The 20316-nt window shown below is 42.4% G+C and overlaps 2 protein-coding genes across 7 annotated transcripts in view; both read right to left on the bottom strand.

Moving 5' to 3' along the window:
- Positions 1 to 18087, bottom strand: part of LOC110513526 (CREB-binding protein) — an 82033-nt gene extending 63946 nt beyond the window's left edge. For 3 of the 5 annotated variants that reach the window (XM_036942305.1, XM_036942306.1, XM_036942308.1), the window contains exon 1: positions 12284 to 13163. In XM_036942305.1, the coding sequence (XP_036798200.1) occupies positions 12284 to 12371 (88 nt within the window). In that variant the 5' untranslated portion in view covers positions 12372 to 13163. Of the gene's footprint in view, positions 1 to 12283; positions 13164 to 17781 lie in introns of those variants that run through there. The other 2 variants (XM_036942307.1, XM_036942309.1) reach the window with 2 other exon arrangements.
- The window catches only part of LOC118938426 (adenylate cyclase type 9-like), a 75029-nt gene continuing 68680 nt past the window's right edge, over positions 13968 to 20316 (bottom strand). For both annotated transcript variants that reach the window (XM_036942312.1, XM_036942313.1), the window contains one exon: positions 13968 to 19693. In XM_036942312.1, the coding sequence (XP_036798207.1) occupies positions 18283 to 19693 (1411 nt within the window). In that variant the 3' untranslated portion in view covers positions 13968 to 18282. The remainder of the gene's footprint in view (positions 19694 to 20316) is intronic.

Here is a 20316-nt window from a genome sequence, read left to right as displayed (position 1 = left end):
TAAGGATTAACTAAGTATTGGGAAACAATGAAACGGGGTATCAGTCTACTCCATACCCAAGACATTTTCTCCCAACGTCCTCCTCAGAGTTATCAGACTCCAAAACATGCACACAGTATTGTTTTTCCTCGGGAATAGTGTTCAGTACACATAGGTTGACAATAAATGTGGCTAAATTCACAGTTGTTTCAGAGTCCCGCAATAAGAACTACAACACTTATGTTCTCTGGGTGTCACTGAGTAGACTGATACCCCAATTTCATTGATCCACAAACCATAGGTAAGGCTGTACAGTGAAATAAGTATGCCCCCAATGTAATTCTGAAGTATAATAAATCCAGTGTGATTTCAGATTGTCAAATTAACAAAATTGTATTTTGTTGATTATATATAACATTCCAACCTCGTTTAGCTTTATCTATTCCATTATGACATAATTCTACTATTTGTATTCATTTGCATCACTATCAATGACATACTTGTATTTTGAAGGCTAACCGCAAAGTACACGGTTGTGGCTAACCCTTCTTGTGGCTAGCTGCACATAGATGGGTCCGACCATCATTAAGCAAATAAGAACTGTCTTATAAATTAGGGTTATTTTAGATGACACTACAGAAACAGATGTCGTTTTGCTATGTTTTTGGGGAAAAACATTGTTTGCATCCATGAACTGGCTAGCTTATTGTTTTAATGACCAGCACTGTAGGTGCGCGAGATAACTTCACCAGTATCACAGCGTATTGATGAATCGTTGTGACAATACAATATGAAATATGAGTGAGTTTAATCAATGTGTAATAACTATATAAAAAAATGTATGAACGTGTAAAATGATTATGTGACGTGGAGTCATATTCAGGACCGGACACGTCAAATAGTGTTATCTTTTTTGACATGCAAAGACACAAACAGCATTCCATAGAAATCCTGGATGAGAATGAAACTGAACAAATGAACAACGAAACAGCACAGCAAGTAAGTGAAAGAAATAGATTTTGATTAGGTTTTACTGTAATGGGGACATACGTAAATGCCAACAAAATAACTTCTTGGTCAGTGTGGTGTGGTGGTGTGTGTGTAACCTTTATTTAACTAGGCAAGTCAGTTATGAACAAATTCTTATTTACAATGACGGCCTAACCCGGACGATGCTGGGCCAATTGTGCGCCGCCCTATGTGACTCCCAATCACGGCCAGATGTAATACAGCCTGGATTCGAACCAGGGACAGTAGTGACGCCTCTTGCACAGAGATACAGTGCCTTAGACGGCTGAGTCCATGTGTGTTAACTATTTAACTGTACTAGAATGATTAAAAGGCCGCTAAATTTGTAAATATCGGTATCGTTTTTTTTGAGGCAAGGAAAATATTGGATATCGGTATGGGCAAAAACATATCGGTGCATCACTAATGGTAAACGGCCTGAATGAACTATTTTCATTCATCCACCATCTTTGATAGTACTACAACTACGGGGGCGAGCCGGAGCAGAGAGCTAAAGAGTTTTGTCCTCTGATTGGTTCAGCTCCAACTTCAGACGGTTGAGTCAAAAACCACAATGTGCCAACTAGTCTATTTCTGTGTATTTTTCATACCAGTGCACTTTGACCTCAAATTGCATTCAAGCATGGTACGCAAAATGCGTGCAAGTTGGGCTGGGAGATGGAATTGGGAGCGATAGCAGACCTACCATTCACCTCACACTTGATTCCATCGCAACGTGCTAATGAGCTAATGCGTTAACTCGCTAACGCTGCTTGGTGAGTCTACTGCTGATCCACACCACACAGTGAAGAAGCAAAAAAAACAGGAGGGAGGGATGGAGGATGATATTTAAGAAGAGTGATAAATTAGTGATAAATGAGGAGGGTGTTGGTGCCACCTGACAAACACAGTTAACAGTTAGACAGGCAGTGAAAATACAGCATCACTCAAGGGAGGGGGCAAGCGTATTTGGGTAACACTGTCAGGTAGCGTGTTTTGACAGTTAAACAGCCAGTGAAAATACATAATCACTGCATCACTCAATGTTGGTTCCCCATAGGGAAGGGAGAAGGGGGAAGAGTATTTGGGTAACATCGTCAGGAAGTGTGACTGGGAATTGTGGTGGAGGGAGACAATTGAAGACATGCCAGGGGATGAGACTCAGTGGATACAACAAATTAACCCAAACAGAACTTGCTAATTATATTTCTGCAGGGCTGTGGAAATTTACTTAAGGGTTGATAAAATGCAGTTATGGATTTTACCCAGTCTCAAAGCCGAATGGTTTAGATTGCTTGGAATGTTACGGGAGAAGCTCCGACCAATTGCGACCATGCCTGTGCAGATCAAACTTTTTATTTTTTTATTGCCGTCTTTGATGAAATGACCCTTTTCATGTAAAAAATAACAGAATACACTGACGATTTAAAGCAAAACCACACTTCCTGAAGAAACCACTGTTTATCCTGCACCAGTGCCAGAGTTTCCTGAAGAGTGTTGCTGGTCAGGTTTCTTAGAAAACCTTTCAGAGCGCCTTCTCTTTTCTCCTGATTTCTAGGAATTTACCCCCATCTTAGCGTAGCCTCGAGGTTTGCGTTAGCTTTCAGAAATCTGCATTGTTAACTCAACTCAAAAGAAGCCCAAATATTGAACAGAGCAGTAGCTTAGTTTATCTGTCTGGATCAAGTGCAATTCTGTGACTTTGGTTGTGTCTACACTTCACACTTGTGTGACTTTATCAGAATACGTAGAGCGCATTGAAAAGACGGGTCTAGACTAGAGGTCGACCGATTATGATTTTTCAATGCCGATACAGATTGGACCAGAAAAACCACAACAAAAAAATAATAATGTAATAATGATAATTACAACAATACTGAATGAAAACGTATTTTAACTTAATATAATACATCAATAAAACTCAATTTAGCCTTGAGTAAATAATGAAACATGTTCAATTTGGTTTACATAATGCAAAAACACATTGTTGGAGAAGAAAGTAAAAGTGAAATGTGCTATGTAAGAAAGCTAACGTTTCATTTCCTTGCTCAGAATATGAGAACATATGAGAGCTGGTGGTTCCTTTTAACATGAGTCTTCAATATTCCCGGGTAAGAAGTTTTAGGTTGTAGTTATTATAGGACTATTTCCCTCTATACCATTTGTATATCATTAACCTTGACTATTGGATGTTCTTATAGGCACCTTAGTATTGCCAGTGTAACAGTATAGCTTCCTTCCCTCTAGTTAGCGCGCGCTAACTAGCTAGCCATTTCACGTCGGTTACACCAGCCTCATCTCAGGAGTTGATAGGCTTGAAGTCATAAACAGCGCAATGCTTGACGCACAACGAAGAGCTGATGGCAAATGCACGAAAGTGCTGTTTGAATGAATGTTTACGGGCCTGCTTCTGCCTACCACCGCTCAGTCAGATACTTGTATGCTCAGTCAGATATGCAACGCAGGAGACGCTAGATAATAGCTAGTAATATCATCAACCATGTGTAGTTAACTAGTGATTATGATTGATTGTTTTTTATAAGATAAGTTTAATGCTAGCTAGCAACTTACCTTGGCTTACTGCATTCGCGTAACAGGCAGTCTCCTTGTGGAGTGCAACGAGAGAGAGGCAGGTCGTTATTGCATTGGACTACTTAACTATAAGGTTGCAAGACTAGATCCCCCAAGCAGACACGGTGAAAATCTGTCGTTCTGCCCCTGAACAAAGCAGTTAACCCACCGTTCCTAGGCCATCATTGAAAATAAGAATGTGTTAACTGACTTGCCCAATTAAATAAAAGGTATAAAAAAAAAAACACATTATTGTTATTATTTAATTATTTTTTTAATCGGCGCCCAAAAATACTGATTACCGATTGTTATGAAAACTTGAAATTGGCCCTAATTAATTGGCCATTCCGATTAATCGGTCGACCTCTAGTCTAGACGCACAAATGTTGCTTTGTGGTCTGATCTAGCTGACCAATTCAGGAGGTGGTCAGGGATGCACTGTGTGCAGATTTCTCAGTTGATGCAAATCAGGCTCCTGAAAGCGCATACAGTGGGCAACAAGAAAACTTGTGTTTTGGGGACGAGATGTACCTTGTCATTTTAACGTTGGGGGAAATATGTTCTTCGAGCGTGACAAACATGTTTCGCTGGCATCATAAATGCTTGCCAGCTAGCTAATATTTAGACTAAACATTTTGGCTTTTTTATGACGGTTTTGGAGCAGTGGCTTCTTCCTTTCTGAGCAGTCTTTCAGGTTGTGCCGATATAGGACTTGTTTTACTGTGGATATAAATAATTTCCTCCAGCATCTTCACAAGGTCCTTTGCTGTTGTTCTGGGGTTGATTTCCACTTTTCTCACCAAAGTACGTTCATCTCTAGGAGACAGAACGCATCTCCTTCCTGAGCAGTATGACGGCTGCGTAGTCCCATGGTGTTTATACTTGTGTACTATTGTTTGTACAGATGAACGTGGTACCTTCAGGCGTTTGGAAATTGCTCCCAAGGATGAAGCAGACTTGTGGAGGTCTACAATTATTTTCTGGGGTCTTGGCTGATTTATTTTGATTTTCCCATGATGTCAAGCAAAGAGACACTGAGTTTAAAGGTAGGCCTTGAAATACATCCATAGGTACACCTCTAATTGACTCAAATGATGTAAATTAGCCCAAGCTGTTTAAAAGCACTGACCCACTGGAATTGTAATACAGTCAATTGTAAGTGCAATAATCTGTCTGTAAACAATTGTTGGAAAGATTACTTGTGTCATGCACAAAGTAGATGTCCTAAACAACTTGTCAAAACTATATTTTGTTAACAAGACATTTGTGGAGTGGTTGAAAAACTAGTTTTAATGACTCCAACCTAAGTGTATGTAAACATCTGACTCTCCCACTTCCTCAATATCACTCCCTCTTTTTCTACTCACTGTCTTTCTAGTTCTCTCCCTTCAGCTCTTCCTTCTTTCACTTGCTCTCACCACCACTTGTCCCTCTCTTTCAGCTCTCAAGGTTCTTCACTCTCCGTCTCTAGCTCCATCCAGCTGTATATTCTCTGCTAAGCTTAGTGGCTGAGGCCAGCAGTGAGTGGCACAGTTTTCTGTCCGAGCCAGGCGCCTTCACACACACAATGTCCCGGTCGGTCAATCACCAAGTCAAGCATGGCTTATTTTCACAGCCTGCACGAGCCGAGCACACACACTCCTCCTGCATCTCCCTCTTACACAGACTACTTTATGTCCCCTCACACACACACACACCTCTGCCCTCCTTTGAGCAGCAGGGAGCTGGCGATGGGATCTGTGCTGACTTTATATTTCCTGGCTGGAGTAGATTGCAAGAGCACGAAATAGAGCAAGAAGAGTGTCCATTTCAACACAAAGGGGCTAATGACCCAACTAAACCAGATGTCAAAACTTGGAGACTAGCAAAACGAGGCTATTCAGGCACCATCCCTTCCTTCTCCAAAACCATTCACCCAAATGAAAAGTGCTTTTCAGGTATTCAGAGGGGACTTCAACTTGATGGATGAACAAGGCTTATTTGCTTGGGATGAGAATTTGGAGTATTTTCTATTAGAGCTGAGACAATACACCGAAATTGACTGACAATGCTATCCTCTTACTGAAGCATTTTGCTTAAGTCGGTCATTTCCGGTGATTTTGCTACACAACGTTCCTGTAGATAGACCAATGGTTTAAGAACAACAGTAATATACGCATTGTGTTGATTCCTGCTATGAAATATCTGCCTTTTCCGTTTTGCTGTTGGCTGCTGACTCCCACTCCCTCCCCCCACTGACACAGAGGAGGGAGAGATGCATTCTGAGAAGCACAAGCAAATGACCATTGCTCAAAATACTATTGCGGGAAAAAGGTTTTAAAGCAACTACTGTTGTTCTAGTCAAAGCTTTCTGTGAGGATATCACGCATGCCTCACCTGTTAATATCGAGTCCGTGGCACCACTTCTCAACCAGAGTAGGCTGTAGTGTGCCATTTGCGGTAAATAGACCGATATCAAGAAGGCCTAGCACTGGAAAGTTTTTGTGGGACATTGTGTTTTAAAATTCCCACTTCCTCAGGTGTTGAAAAATATAGCCTATATGGGCCAATATGCAATTTTATGTTTTGTCCATGTCGCCCAACTGTAGCACCTCCCTAAAAAAGTTAAAATTGCTGATTTATCATTATCGCAAAAAACAGGCAATTTATTGCGAGATGGATTTTTGTCCATATCGCCCAGCTCCATTTGCCATACATTTTCTACACTCTGTATCAAAGCCATATCAAATATATTGGTTCTAAAGTAGTTGCTATAGAGCTATTTCATATTAATTGTTGAGAGGAAAATAGTACACCTACAAACATCTGAGAATCTCTTCTTCAAAAGGGTCAGTAATTGCTTCCAAATCTGTGTTTTCCCACAATTTCATTTTAAAATGTTACAGCCTACAATTAGAAAAAAAAAAATTGATTCCAGAGCACAGGGAGAGGGAGTGAGTGGCTTGCCAGCAGGCCTCAGCAAAACAGGGGCAGGGCGATGCAAGAGCGGTTCAAAGTTTCTTACGCCATCCATGTCCACTTTAACACGGCATCTTTTTCCCTGTCCGTCTTTCATTTATCCCTCCCTCTCTCTTTTCAAGTTGACAACTGACCGATGTGAGTGGGAGACGCAAGCATGGCAATATCTGCTATATAATGAGAGGAAACGGTGAGGCTTAAATATAAACGGCTTAAAACGTGTGCAGTGACTGCAGACTGTCATTTAAAACTGCCAATTAGGCTGTAATATGGGCCAGGCTCAGCCGGCGCAAAAAGACACTGTCATACGTGTGACAACCCACCCACCCCTCCTCGGAGGTTCCATTACTAAGTGCATCATGAGTATGTGACACGGGTGGGCCCTAAATGTGCCATTTGGAGAGCAGGGAGCGTGCTGACGGAGGGCTCCTATCGTTAAAGCAGTGGAATGGAATATCATGCTAGTCATAGTATCAGGCGACAGGGTAGCCTAGTGGTTAGAGTGTTGGACTAGTAACCGAAAGGTTGCAAGTTCAAATCCCTGAGTTGACAAGGTACAAATCTGTCGTTCTGCCCCTGAACAGGGGGGCCGTCATTGAAAATAAGAGATTTTTTCTGTGCAACGTCTCTGGAAAACTTCCCCAAACATTCCTGGAGTATCCGCTTCGATAATCAGACCAGCTCGGCGGCAGAGAGACAAGCTAGCTGCAATCAGGTCAGTGTGGGACAAGTGGGTGGACCGCCTTCCCCTGTTTTACATCCCTGGGCCCGACGTTACAGTTGATGAGCAGCTTATGACATTTAGAGGCCGCTGCCCCTTCAGGCAGTGCATACCATCTAAACCCGCAAAAAATGGAATCAAGATCTGGGCTGCCTGTGATTCTGCATCATCATATGCGTGAAATGTGCAAGTGTACACAGGGAAGCCAGATGGAGGAGCCCCTGAGAAGAACCAAGGGATGTGGGATGTCCTGGACGTGACACAGGGACTCCGTGGCCATGAAATCACATGCGCTAACTTTTTTAAAACTTCGCACAGGTTGGGACGGGAGCTCCTCACGAGGAAGCTGACGATGGTAGGAACAGTACAAAAAAACAAGCCAGAGCTTCCAACTCAGCTCTTGAATACACGGAACAGGCCTATCAATTCCTCTAAGTTCGTGTTCAAGGCCCACACGTCCCTAGTGTTCTACATGCCAAAGAAAGGCAAACATGTGGTACTCATGAATACACTGCATAGGGATGGGAGAAGCTGTGGCCAGGAACATCAAAAACCAGGAATCATAATGATTACAATGCCACAAAATCAAATCAAGAGTCGGCTTTCTATTCCGCAACAAAGCCTCCTTCACTCACGCCGCCAAACTTACCCTAGTAAAACTGACTATCCTACCGATCCTCGACTTTGGCGATGTAATCTACAAAATTGCTTCCAACACTCTACTCAGCAAACTGGATGCAGTTTATCACAGTGCCATCCGTTTTGTCACTAAAGCACCTTATACCACCCACCACTGCGACTTGTATGCTCTAGTCGGCTGGCCCTCGCTACATATTCGTCGCCAGACCCACTGGCTCCAGGTCATCTACAAGTCCATGCTAGGTAAAGCTCCGCCTTATCTCAGTTCACTGGTCACGATGGCAACACCCATCCGTAGCACGCGCTCCAGCAGGTGTATCTCACTGATCATCCCTAAAGCCAACACCTCATTTGGCCGCTTTTCGTTCCAGTACTCTGCTGCCTGTGACTGGAACGAATTGCAAAAATCGCTGAAGTTGGAGACTTTTATCTCCCTCACCAACTTCAAACATCTGCTATCTGAGCAGCTAACCGATCGCTGCAGCTGTACATAGTCTATTGGTAAATAGCCCACCCATTTTCACCTACCTCATCCCCATACTGTTTTTATTTATTTACTTTTCTGCTCTTTTGCACACCAATATCTCTACCTGTACATGTCCATCTGATCATTTATCACTCCAGTGTTAATCTGCAAAATTGTAATTATTTGCCTACCTCCTCATGCCTTTTGCACACAATGTATATAGACTCCCCTTTTTTTCTACTGTTTCTACTGTACTCCATGTGTAACTCTGTTGTCTGTTCACACTGCTATGCTTTATCTTGGCCAGGTCGCAGTTGCAAATGAGAACTTGTTCTCAACTAGCCTACCTGGTTAAATAAAGGTGAAATAAAAATAAAATAAATAAACAAAAGGAGGGGTGGACCATTTAGACAAGCTGGTGACTGGCTACAACTGCAAAAGAACCCTACGCTGGTCACTTGTGATATTCTTCAACATCTTAGACATCTCAACACGTTTGTCATCTGGATGGCGTAGAACCCAGATTGGAACAGAGGGAAGCTCCAGAGGAGACAGCTCTTTCTTGAAGAGCTGGGCAAGGCATTGGTAAGACCTCAAATCCAGAGGCAACATATCCCAAGGAATCCAGCTTCTGCAGCCATTGTGAGGATTCAGGAGGAGGATGCTGGAGCCCCACCCGCCAGACCCACAGAACGAACAACTCCAATACTGGAAGTGTGTGTGTGTCTGACTATCCTACCTTGGCCTGCTGTAACCATATAAGTGAGTGAGATGTTAGTAAAATTCCTGAACTAAGTGTTTTCATCATTCTAGATTGCAGCTGGTAACAACAAGAAGCTCTGCGATGTGTGTGGACCCAAGGAGGACAGGAAGACATTACATGCATCAACTGCAAGAAATACATTTGCAACACACACACACAGTAAAACTCTGTCCCTCATGTGGTGTGTAGACTGGCCTTAATTTGTGTTCAACGAGACTCATTTATCATTTCCATAAAATACTGTATGTAAGATTTGTCCTTACAATTTGTTGAGTACAAAGCAATAACCATCAATAGTGATGAAAACCTTGTTTCATTTATATTTGTTCAAGACAAACATGATTTAGTCCACCCATGTCTTGATTATAATAGATTTTAGTTTACAAAAATCACCCTTTATCCAAAACAAATATTGATAATTGATAAATGTGACCTAGCAGAGGTAAGTCAACAATAAGTATTTTTACATAAATTGTTATGGCTGTATTGTTTTAAAAACCCAATAATGTTATGGGTCCATCGGCACAGCGAACATTGGGTGAATAACAAAAACATGAACCCCACACAAGGGTTAAGTGCCTGTAGGTACCAGGCACACCAGTTTGAGTGTGTCAAGAACTGCAACATTACTGGGTTTCTCAAGCTCAACAGTTTCCTATGTGTATCAAGAATGATCCACCACCCAAAAGACATACAGCCAACTCGACAACTGTGGGAAGCATTGGAGCCAACATGGGCGAGAATCCCTGTGGAACGCTTTCGACACCTTGAAGAGTCCATGCCCCGACAAATTGAGGCTGTGCTGAGGGAAAACGGGGGTGCAACTCAATATTAGGAAGGTGTTCCTAATGTTTTTTACACTCTGTGTACTGAATGTTTGCTGCAGAGAGACAATAGACAGCATGAGAAAACGAGGTTGTGATAAGTCAAAAGTGCTGAAAACATGTTAGCTCGCTATTTAAAAAGGGTGAGGACAAGCTATAGGACGTAAAATACAGCCGTATAGATACAGGTACAGCCGACTAGCGCTAGCTAATGCTACCTGCAGGAGCAAAATATATTTCTCGATTTTACAAATTGACACACAGTCAAATATCAATATAATATCATCCAAAAATAATATTGCGATATGTAAATGTTTAGATTCCCCCCCCATTTAACATCAACTGCCATTACTAATTGCTGATTTTACAATTAGACTCAAACGGATACGTATTAGCTTGTTTTTTAAATTCAATTTGTACTTTGGCATAGTAATTTTTGAATGAGTTAATTTGAATGAGCAGAGCTATGCCTCTTCACTAACAACTCTAGAGAATGACAGACCAAAGCCAGTAAATAGCCAGCAAACAATGAACCAACCTCCTTCCCTTCAACTACCTTTACGCTGTGGTGCTGTTCAACACACATGACTTACTACAACGGCCTGCCTTGAGAGTAGCTGCTGAGCTCACAAGTAGCTAAGCCTAGAGGTGGCTACATCAAGACGTGGGCAATGTGTGCACTAGTACGTCACACACCCACTGACTAAAGTATTGGTGATGAGGGGAATTGAAGGGGGAGGGGGCAATGGGACCCTGCTGGGGTGACAGATGGCCTGAATAGGGGGTGAGGGGCACGTGTTTGCACTCTGTGACTTCAATGAAAGGCATACCCCCCCATTCACCGTGGGAGTGATGTGCAACCCAAACTGGGCCTCTCGGCAGGGACCCAACGTCAGGGCAGGGGATGCTCCTATGGGTCTCTCCAGGCATGACCGCAGACACTAAGGGGGAAAACGCACACCACACCTTGTCTGGGGTAATTTACTGCTAACAGCTCCTAGCGTTCCCACGCTTCCAGGCTCTGCTGGGCTAACATGGCAATTGGAGATTGAACACTTGGGGTCGATAATAACATACCAGGGGTTGGATGCATTAGGGGATTTTGCAATGGATTGTGTGTGAATAACATGGTCATCACCAAAGAAAGTAATGGACATCGGAATCAGCAGATGTGTTGCTTTGGTTATTGTCTCTATTGGCTACATAGTGAAAGAGGCATGGTGCATTCACAACTACAATTCTAACATTCTGGTTCAGTAACTTTTTATCTAGAACATTTGAAAGAGGTAGGCCCTACAAGTGTATTCTATCAGCAGTGGGAAACCCATATGAACAGATATGGAACATGATATAGCAATGAAAAGTGACAACTGTCAAGATATTGGGACATAAGACTGCATTTTATGACATTGACACAACATGCAATCAAATGCATGACAGTGTGGGAGTGGGACATGATAGGCCTATGGTTAAATTACTTTAATCTGACCATGGCATCAGAATTGGCCTACTCTGAGCCAAGACTCTCAGCCAGTTCGGGATGCAGCAGGGTGCAAGACTGTGCCTAAAATGTTTCTGCAGATAAAGGCCTGCTATCAAGATGTTTGACGAAGGTAAACATGAACATAATTTAGCCCCCAGCAGAGTCCCCAATCCCTATAATAACGTCATTCCATTTTGATATGGGTATAACGGTTAGTTTTCAACAGAGTATCTGACATGATTTAGGCCAGGGATGGGCAACTCCCGTCCTCGGGGCCGGAGTGGTGTTACTCTTCCCCACATCCCTTGGAAACATAGCTGATTAAACTAATTGTATTCTAAACTGAAGACCATGATTAGTTGATTATTGGAGTCAGTTGGGGCAAAAGTGACACCAATCAGGCCCCCGAGGTCTGGAATTGCCCATGCCTGATTTAGGCTGTCACCAATGATATTTCGACAAGTATGTTGCTACTTTGCGCTGAAGGGTAGCCATGTTGACATAGCAGATCAAGCAATTGCTAAACATGTCTCTAGCTGGACATCTAAGCATCAACGGGTTAAGTGTTGCTTTAGTTAACAATAGCCTTTACAAAACTAAAATAGCTAGCCCTGTTTTCCAACATGTCAGAAATGACAGGGATGGACGCGTAACGTTGGCAACAAAGTTTTGTTAGCGGCCAAGCTAGCTAACTAAGGTTTGCTAACTGCTTTGTACAGCTGTTTGAATGACCAAAACGTCAGTTGAATGAATAACTAGTTAACATTAGCTAGCTAAATATCTGGACACACAGAACAAGTCATAAAAAACAAATAACATTTTACTAACTAAAGTAGCTAGCAGGTTAAGTTGGTTTGTGGGCCTTCCTTACCTGGTCCATCTGACGCTGACAGCGCAGGTGAATTCAGCTTCGGTCGCTTTGAGTTGGGAGGTCCGACGTCAAGCAGGTTTTCAGCCATTGTGATCTTTAATGGATTTCTTATTTAATTATTTGAAAAAAATGAAATTCCTGGGACAGAACAGGTTGTTCTGACAACCTCCACCTTTATCTAGTTAGCACGTTAGCAAGCGGTTTGCTCGCTAACGTTGGCTAACTGGCTAATTTTCAAGCAGTGAGGGTGAGATTTTCAAAAAAGATGCAACAGCGCCCCGCTTCGCCACCGCCATTCAACCCATGATAATCCAACAACCAACACCCACATTATCGTTAAATAACCCCAATAAAAAAAATCCCATGAAAAATGTACGTTAAAATTAAATCTAAAAACATTAACATGAATTGTATTTCTGTCCCATAAATCTTTAATTTTAGATGTTCAAACAGCTCATTTTTATGACGTCAAATGTCTTCATGCAAAAATGGTTTGAAGCTCCATAAAATGTACAACTGCAAAAAAATATATATTTTTTGCAAAATTGTCAGTAACAAGCTGTTTCTTCTCCGGTTATCCCCGGTAAACAATATACTGCTCCGAACGGCTATAGGGACTCGAGCGCCGCACTTAAGGGGAAATCAGATACGGGGTTTTCTTGCCGACGACGACCGATCGAATTCCCGTTTTTTCGTCAAAAATACTTCAGAAAAGGTGAAAATAGTTCGTTTTCAGGGGAAGTTTTCCGTCAAACCTCGGTTTGGATGCTCAATTTCTAAATACAAAATTGTGATCTACCGAAATCCTAATTCCGAGCCACGACAAGATGGCGGCTGTTGATTCCTTCGGTACAAAAAGTTTTTTTTCTCTCTTTTCCAGATAGATAGACTGTAGAGGGGGAGGGTTCGCGCAATCACGCCCTACGTAACCTATGGTAAAAAGCTTTGAGGTGCGTCACACAAAATTCGCCTAGAATTCCGCTACGGGGCGGTAAGAGACCGTATGAGAATTCCTATTCACCGTAATAACTTGGTAATAAGTATGCTATTGATTCTTCACGTCAATATCGCTGTTGTTAAGGGAGGCAGTACAATGCATTGCAAAGGATAAATCATATTTGTATATTCTTCATTGTTGGATATAAAAACCAAACTAAATTCTTCATTGTTGGATATAAAAACCAAACTAAAATGTGTGGATCAACGCAGCTAGGCCGAAGTCTATCTGATCAATCTTCTCTAACATGAAATATGGCTAAAATGAAGATGACACAAGTAAACAAAAGTTTGGATCCTTTAATTTCTGTACTTTTCTTTCTTGATTTACCTGCCAGGCCTACCTTCCCACTGGCCTCATCTCTCCTGTGTATGTTGGCACACAATGCTGATCCCCCCCCCCCCCCCCCACGTCCATCTTCTTTGAATCAATGTCAGTGTGATGGACTTTGGACTGTCTAATAAGCCTAATAGGTCTCCACATTAACATCAGGCTCTTGAATTAAGGACCAAAATATTTTACTATTGTACTTATGCTAGTTGCAGGGGATTGGTGGTTGTCATAATTATGGTAGAAATATTGCCGCACTTGCAGCATCTAAAATACTTATTTTGACACAAGCCCTTGAAAGATCCTACGTAATATATCACTCACAAAGTCACCCAGACAGCCAGGCAGACGACACAACAGTTTGATATGGAAGTGTTCTCCTGTTCATCGATTTTCACAAAAAGTCCAAATCTGGCTCAGGCACATGTACAAAAAGTTGAAACAAAATCATAAATGTGACATCAAATACATATTGCATATGTACATACATAGTGAGTGCCTTGTGCAACTGTATACAGATTATGTTCATCGTGTTTAAAAATGATACATTGGCTATGGTTAATGTGCACAATAACAAATAAACAAACAATAGCACACTGACTGATTGAAAAATTGCAAATATAAACAAGCAAAAAAACACAATAACATACATCTCAGATCAACAAATTTAAACACTTTGGCTTTTTCCAATATCGTTATCCCCAGTGTGGAAATAACACATGGAGCTAATTTACTATAGTTCATTTACCATAGCGGTGAAAGAAAGTGAGTGTGCAATTTAATCGCGAGTGAATTATCAACTTGTTTTTGCTTGTGATGATAGTTTGAATGTGCTAACACACCCACAAATATTTAGTATACCTGCACCTCAAACAGTAAAAAGAGGAAGAAAAACTATGTTTTCTCAACAATTCAAATTGTACTTACTAGAGTGAAGGCCTGGTAAAAGGACTTTTTCTGTAAAAAGAAACACAGGCCCAGACACTGGTTCAGTTCAAACAATATATATTTAATCTATCTGTTCCATGCGTCCTTGTTAAAGCTTATGTTAATTACTGAATAATTTGTTTGTTCGTTGTTGGCTTTTGTCTCCCAATTCGTATTAGATATTGTATAGCATAATTATCCTGTATGGCTTAGTTGGGTCCTGTATGGCCTGGTTGGTAGGGCATAGCGCTTGTAATGCCAGGATTGTGTGTTTGATTCCCAGGACCACCCATATGTCAAATGTATGCATGACTGTAAGTCACTTTGTTTAAAAGTGTCTGCTAAATGGCATATATATTATATATTCTTTTGAATTGGGCTCAATTAAAATAGACTTCTGGAGGCTTTATCCATGTCATGAAAGCTAACAAACAAACCCTAAGGTTGGTTAGAAATGTCAAGAGAGGCAAAGAAAGAAATCAATGACTAATTGCGGGAGTGTATGGGTGAGAGTGGTAGCAAAAAGCATAAGTATGTCCACGCAAACACACAGGCAATCACACACACACACACACACACACACACACACACACACACACACACATACACACACACACACACACACACAGAGCAAAGTGGTGAAAATTTCAGACTCAAACAAGCAAAGTCAAAGTCATTCCCGCCCATTCCTCCCTTTTTACCAGAGAGCACAGAGTTGGAGACAGTTTCGTTTTTACTTCTATTCCCTTTTTTATTTCTCAGTATTGGTGAAGGTTTTAGTAAGAGGGTGACATGCCCATATCCCTCCTCCGTGTTCTGCCTAGTTCCCTTTAAAAAAAAAATTGTCCCTTGGATACCAGTCTTGGTTACTGTGCCCTTTCACTCCAAACTCAATACAAATCGCTACTGTACTCCGCCTCACTCTAACTAACAACATAAATACAAGTGTGATTCAATGCACAAACACTTACTTAAGTAATCATAAACCAGATAGATACACGATTGATGGTAAATACGGTATGCTTCTGTGGAAGTGAAAGATAAAGTGTGGCTTTTTTTTCATGTGTGATAAATAAAAATATATCCAAATATTTAATACAAAGATCCACAGTACTTTAATTCATAATATAAAAATGGTGTGTGTCGAATTATTAGCTATAGTCAGATATATAGAACCTATGAATGTGCTACAAAGTTATTGGAAGTGGAAAGGCATTTGAGGATAAAAATATCAAGAAGGCTGACAATAAGCCACCAAACTACATCCACACAAGATGTCTAATAAAAGGCACTGACATATTAGAAGTACATATTGGTGGTAGGTAAACAAAAGTCCCAAACTCTAAATAGACTCAGCATTTTGGCAAGGGTACATTGGCATAATATGAACAACATATAGCACTTAATTCCGATGTAATACTATTTCTAGATCTTTTTATGGGCACTCACCTTGAAGTTATAGGCCATCTGCTTTGATTCGTATCGTATGTTTATAACTTGTCTGATAGCCCACTTAAAGACCCTTAAACTAGCTCTTATTGGTTCTCCCTGCAGTTTAGAGTAGAGGTATCCCAAAAGATTACTCATCAGATCCAAGTCCGAGCATCGACCATTAGGAATTAAAACACAAAACTGACCCTTGATCAGCACCATGGGGCAACTTCAACTTTCAGTCTTTCTCCTTAGTCAAATAGACTTGGGGGGAAAAGCACACAAGCACACATACACACACACACACATACACACAGATTTTCCTACTACTTTCTGTCTGAAATGTAAGACACAAAAGTGACAGGGCTACAGATGAATCCCCTATAGACCCTTCCTTTCAGAAGTAAAAGCTTGAGCAGAAAAGAGGGGAAAAGGCAAGGTGAGAGAAAAGAGAAAAGCGAGGGAGCACGGAAGAGACCTTGGGCACACCACCCTTCACATAGAATTCACAGAGAATCAGTCAGAGAGAGAGAGAGAAAGAAAAAACCAAGTGAGCAAGATGTTGATTTTCTCAAAACAGGAGTTGCAGTTGGAACTGCTCAAGGCGATTCATCATTTCATAAAACATACAATCATCATCATTGCTATCATCATCATACTAACTCAACAAAAAATATATTTTTTAGGCACTACAAAAAATGTACTCGAAAAGGAAAACTTTGAAAAATATAGGTTGCATTGCACCCAAATAATAACTTGATGAAAGTGGCACATTTTAAGTACATTAATACAGTAGAGCCTCCCTCATGCAGAGGCTGTGATTGGATAAAAGATTAAACGTCCCACCCCAACCAGCATGTCACACAAAGCTAAAGGCAGCCGTGATTAGCCATTGGTTGAATCTGGTGTCGGTCAAAATCATTTGTTTCTGTGGCAACTAACACAATGGATAGAACTTCATACAAACTTGAGTTTTCACTTCAATACACATTAATACATGTTATAACATGTTAATAAACTGTTTGTAATGAATTCTGTTCCTTTTGGCCAATGTCATACTTTTAACACATATTATCCCTAAAGATTTTAAGTGCTTTCCCATTTTGATATAACCAAATAGTCCCTTTAATTTCCAACACTATGATTCCCTTAAACGATTTTTAGATGTGTGCTTTTTCAGTATACTTGTTAGAGTATAATCGTTACTTGAGAGTGCTATAACGTATGTGTTCAGTTTTCTTACTGTCAAGACTGCTTGGTATGGGCTACCATCCCAATTTGCCATTTCCATTTAGGAGAGGTCTAGGAGAAGTTGTGTGAGACCCAGCGAGGAGATCTGTGGTTCTGACAGTTATGTTCCACAGACCACTTAAAGAAGCTGTACGGAAGTTTCTTTAAAAAAAAACGTGTTTCCTGTAAAGTTGGACATAAAAAAGTGTCAGTGTGAAGATAAATCCCTATGTTGGTTTTCCCTTTAGTATTGGGTCTATGTAGCACATCACAAACACTCTAAGCCATCGTCTCAAAGCAGAAACACCAATAACACTGCTTTTTGTCATTCCCTTATTCTACCCATAACTCCCTGCTTCTTACCCATGATCCACCACTGTCTGGCACGTCATGTATTTCCCTTTACGGTCAGGCGAACAGGCTACAACTGATCAAGTGAAAAACTGAATATGGCACAAACGACAACGATACAATAACTAAATAAATTGCATTGAAAAAACAACTTGTAGTAAAAGAACCACAGCATCATCGGTAGACGAGGTTTGAAATAGAAAAAAGAAGTCATGCTAAAGATTGTTCCAACCTTTTTTGTGTTTTTGTTCCATATTCATTTCTTGTTCGTTAACGGTTCTTGTCCTGAAGGCACTTCTTTACATATCAACCAAAGCATAAGACAAATAAAACCTCAACACCAACAAGCAAAAACCCTTTCTCTACTCCTCCTCCTCCCTCCCCCTGCTTTATATTGTGCCACAATAACTGTGCTCAACACAGCCCTCCCCCTTCCTATAGAAAAGTGATGAGACATCATTGCTTGACTACAAGTCAATGTCCAAAGGTCACTCTGTCTGCAGTCACATTTCATCATGTGAAAACATCTGTTTTGGTTCAGAAAGGTGATTAATGGATAAGTTAGGGGGGAAAAACTCCCCCCATCCCTACAAACCTGTATCTGTAGCTACTTCTGTCTTCAGCTCAGCTCAGAGAAAGGAGTGCTGATCGAGGATCAGTTTCGACTTTAAAATCATAATGAATAGGATTATATGGATAAGGGGGAGCTGATCCTAGATCAGCACTTGATGGATCAAAGGCGTGACATGAAATCCTCCTTATTGAGCTTTGTCAGCTCATTCGCTTCCTCCTCTTCCTCTTCCTCAGGCTGTGCCAAGGTACAGGGTACTAGCTCCGGGTCTAGGTCCAGGGTAAGGGGGTGAGGGTCCGTGCCCGTAGCAGCGGGGTGGCCAGCCCCAGTTTGGGGGATTCCTGGTGGGGTTGGAGGAGCGTCCCTGTACCCCTCTGCCCGATCTGCCCTCACCCCACAGGACTTGGCCGGGCCTGGCTCTGGCCCTAGTCCTGAAGGAACTACAGGAGGTCCTATGGAAGAGGCTTGGGGGGTGAATGTGGAGGAAGAGGAGGATGTGGGAGAAGAGGATAAAGGAGGAGGGGCTGGCGCATTGGCACTTGCATCAGAATTGGTCGTATTAACGGCGTCCCCTTCCCCCACGGGTCCAACGGCTGCCTGTGATTGGACAGGTTTCACCGGGGGCAAAACAGCAACTAATTGATGTGGCTGTAGCCAAGGCTCAGCCAATAGCTGCCCACCTCTTTCAGCGCTCCTGGGATACAGGAAGGTCCTCATTTGACCTTTGCCCTTGACGTTGACGGTACCGCGGTAGTCAAACTCTAAGCCCATTCCGCTGAGCGCCGAGTGGCTCTCCTCACTCACCTGTACCCGACACTCCACCCCTGTAGAGTCCATGCGACTCGCAATATTCACTGTGTCTCCCCAGATGTCGTAGAGCAACTTGGTAGTGCCGATCACCCCCGCTGTCAGGGGACCATGGTTGAACCCGATACGGAGCTTAAACCCAAAGCCTAGCATGTTTTTATTGAAGTCGTCCAAAACACCCATCATCTCGAGGGCGAAGTCAAACAGCGCCCTCAGGTGGTTAGAGTTTGGGTGGGAGTCGTCAATGCACTGTTGAGGGTTCAGCCCGGACGCCGCCATGTACGTGGCGCCGATCGTCTTGATCTTCTCCACGTTGGCGAAGTCCGGTTTCCGTAGCAACTCGTCGAAGTCGCCGATGAGCTCATTGAGCACTCGGTAACACTCCTTCCCGCCTTCGTAACTTTCCTCGTAGAATTCAGAAAAATTCACAATACTCGCAAAGATAACCCCGGCGTTGTCGTGATTTTTGGAGTACGACTGGGTCACCTTGAGCTGCTCGGCGACATGGATTGGGATGATGTTGCCTAGCAACCAGTCGGCCTGGTCCCGCATGTTCTGGATCTTGACGCGGTGCTTGTCGGCCTCTATGTTGCCATGGTAATGGAGACGGTAGCTGACCTCAAACTCGTGGTTCAGGAACCAGACCAATAGGAGGAGGAGGAAGTAGGTGAGTACTGCTTCTGGGACCAGTAGGTCTAGGGGTCTCACGGGGTCCATGGCGTCTGGACGTGGTTCTGGAGTGGACCATGTCTCATTGGTGAGGTTACTGGAAAAGAGAAGGAGAAAATTAGAAGAGGGCAGGAGGTAGATGAGGGCAGACAGAGAGAGGAAGGAGTGGTGTGGTGGCTAGAAAGAAAGAGAGAGAAAGAAAGGAGGGTGTAGAGAGAGATGGGTAGACAGAGAGAGAGAATGTGAGAGATAAAGCGAGAGAGAGATAAAAAGGGAGGGTGTAGAGAGAGGTAGACAGACGGAGCCAGCCAGCCAGACAGTCATGAGACAAGACAAACAGAAAGACACACAGAGACAGACAGACCTAGAGACAGACAGACCTAGAGACAGACAGACCTACCGAGAGAGAGACAGACAGACCGAGAGACAGACAGACAGACAGACAGACAGACCGAAAGAGAGAGAGACAGACAGACAGACCAAGAGACAGACAGACCAAGACACAGACATACAGACCGAGAGACAGACAGACCTACCGAGAGAGAGAGACAGACAGACCTAGAGACAGACAGACCTACCGAGAGAGAGAGACAGACAGACCGAGAGACAGACAGACAGACAGACAGACCGAAAGAGAGAGAGACAGACAGACAGACCAAGAGACAGACAGACCGAGACACAGACATACAGACCGAGAGACAGACAGACCAAGAGACAGAC

This window comes from Oncorhynchus mykiss, chromosome 13, assembly GCF_013265735.2.
Source record: "Oncorhynchus mykiss isolate Arlee chromosome 13, USDA_OmykA_1.1, whole genome shotgun sequence".
NCBI lineage: Eukaryota > Metazoa > Chordata > Actinopteri > Salmoniformes > Salmonidae > Oncorhynchus > Oncorhynchus mykiss.
This window is presented reverse-complemented; position numbering and strand designations above follow the sequence as displayed.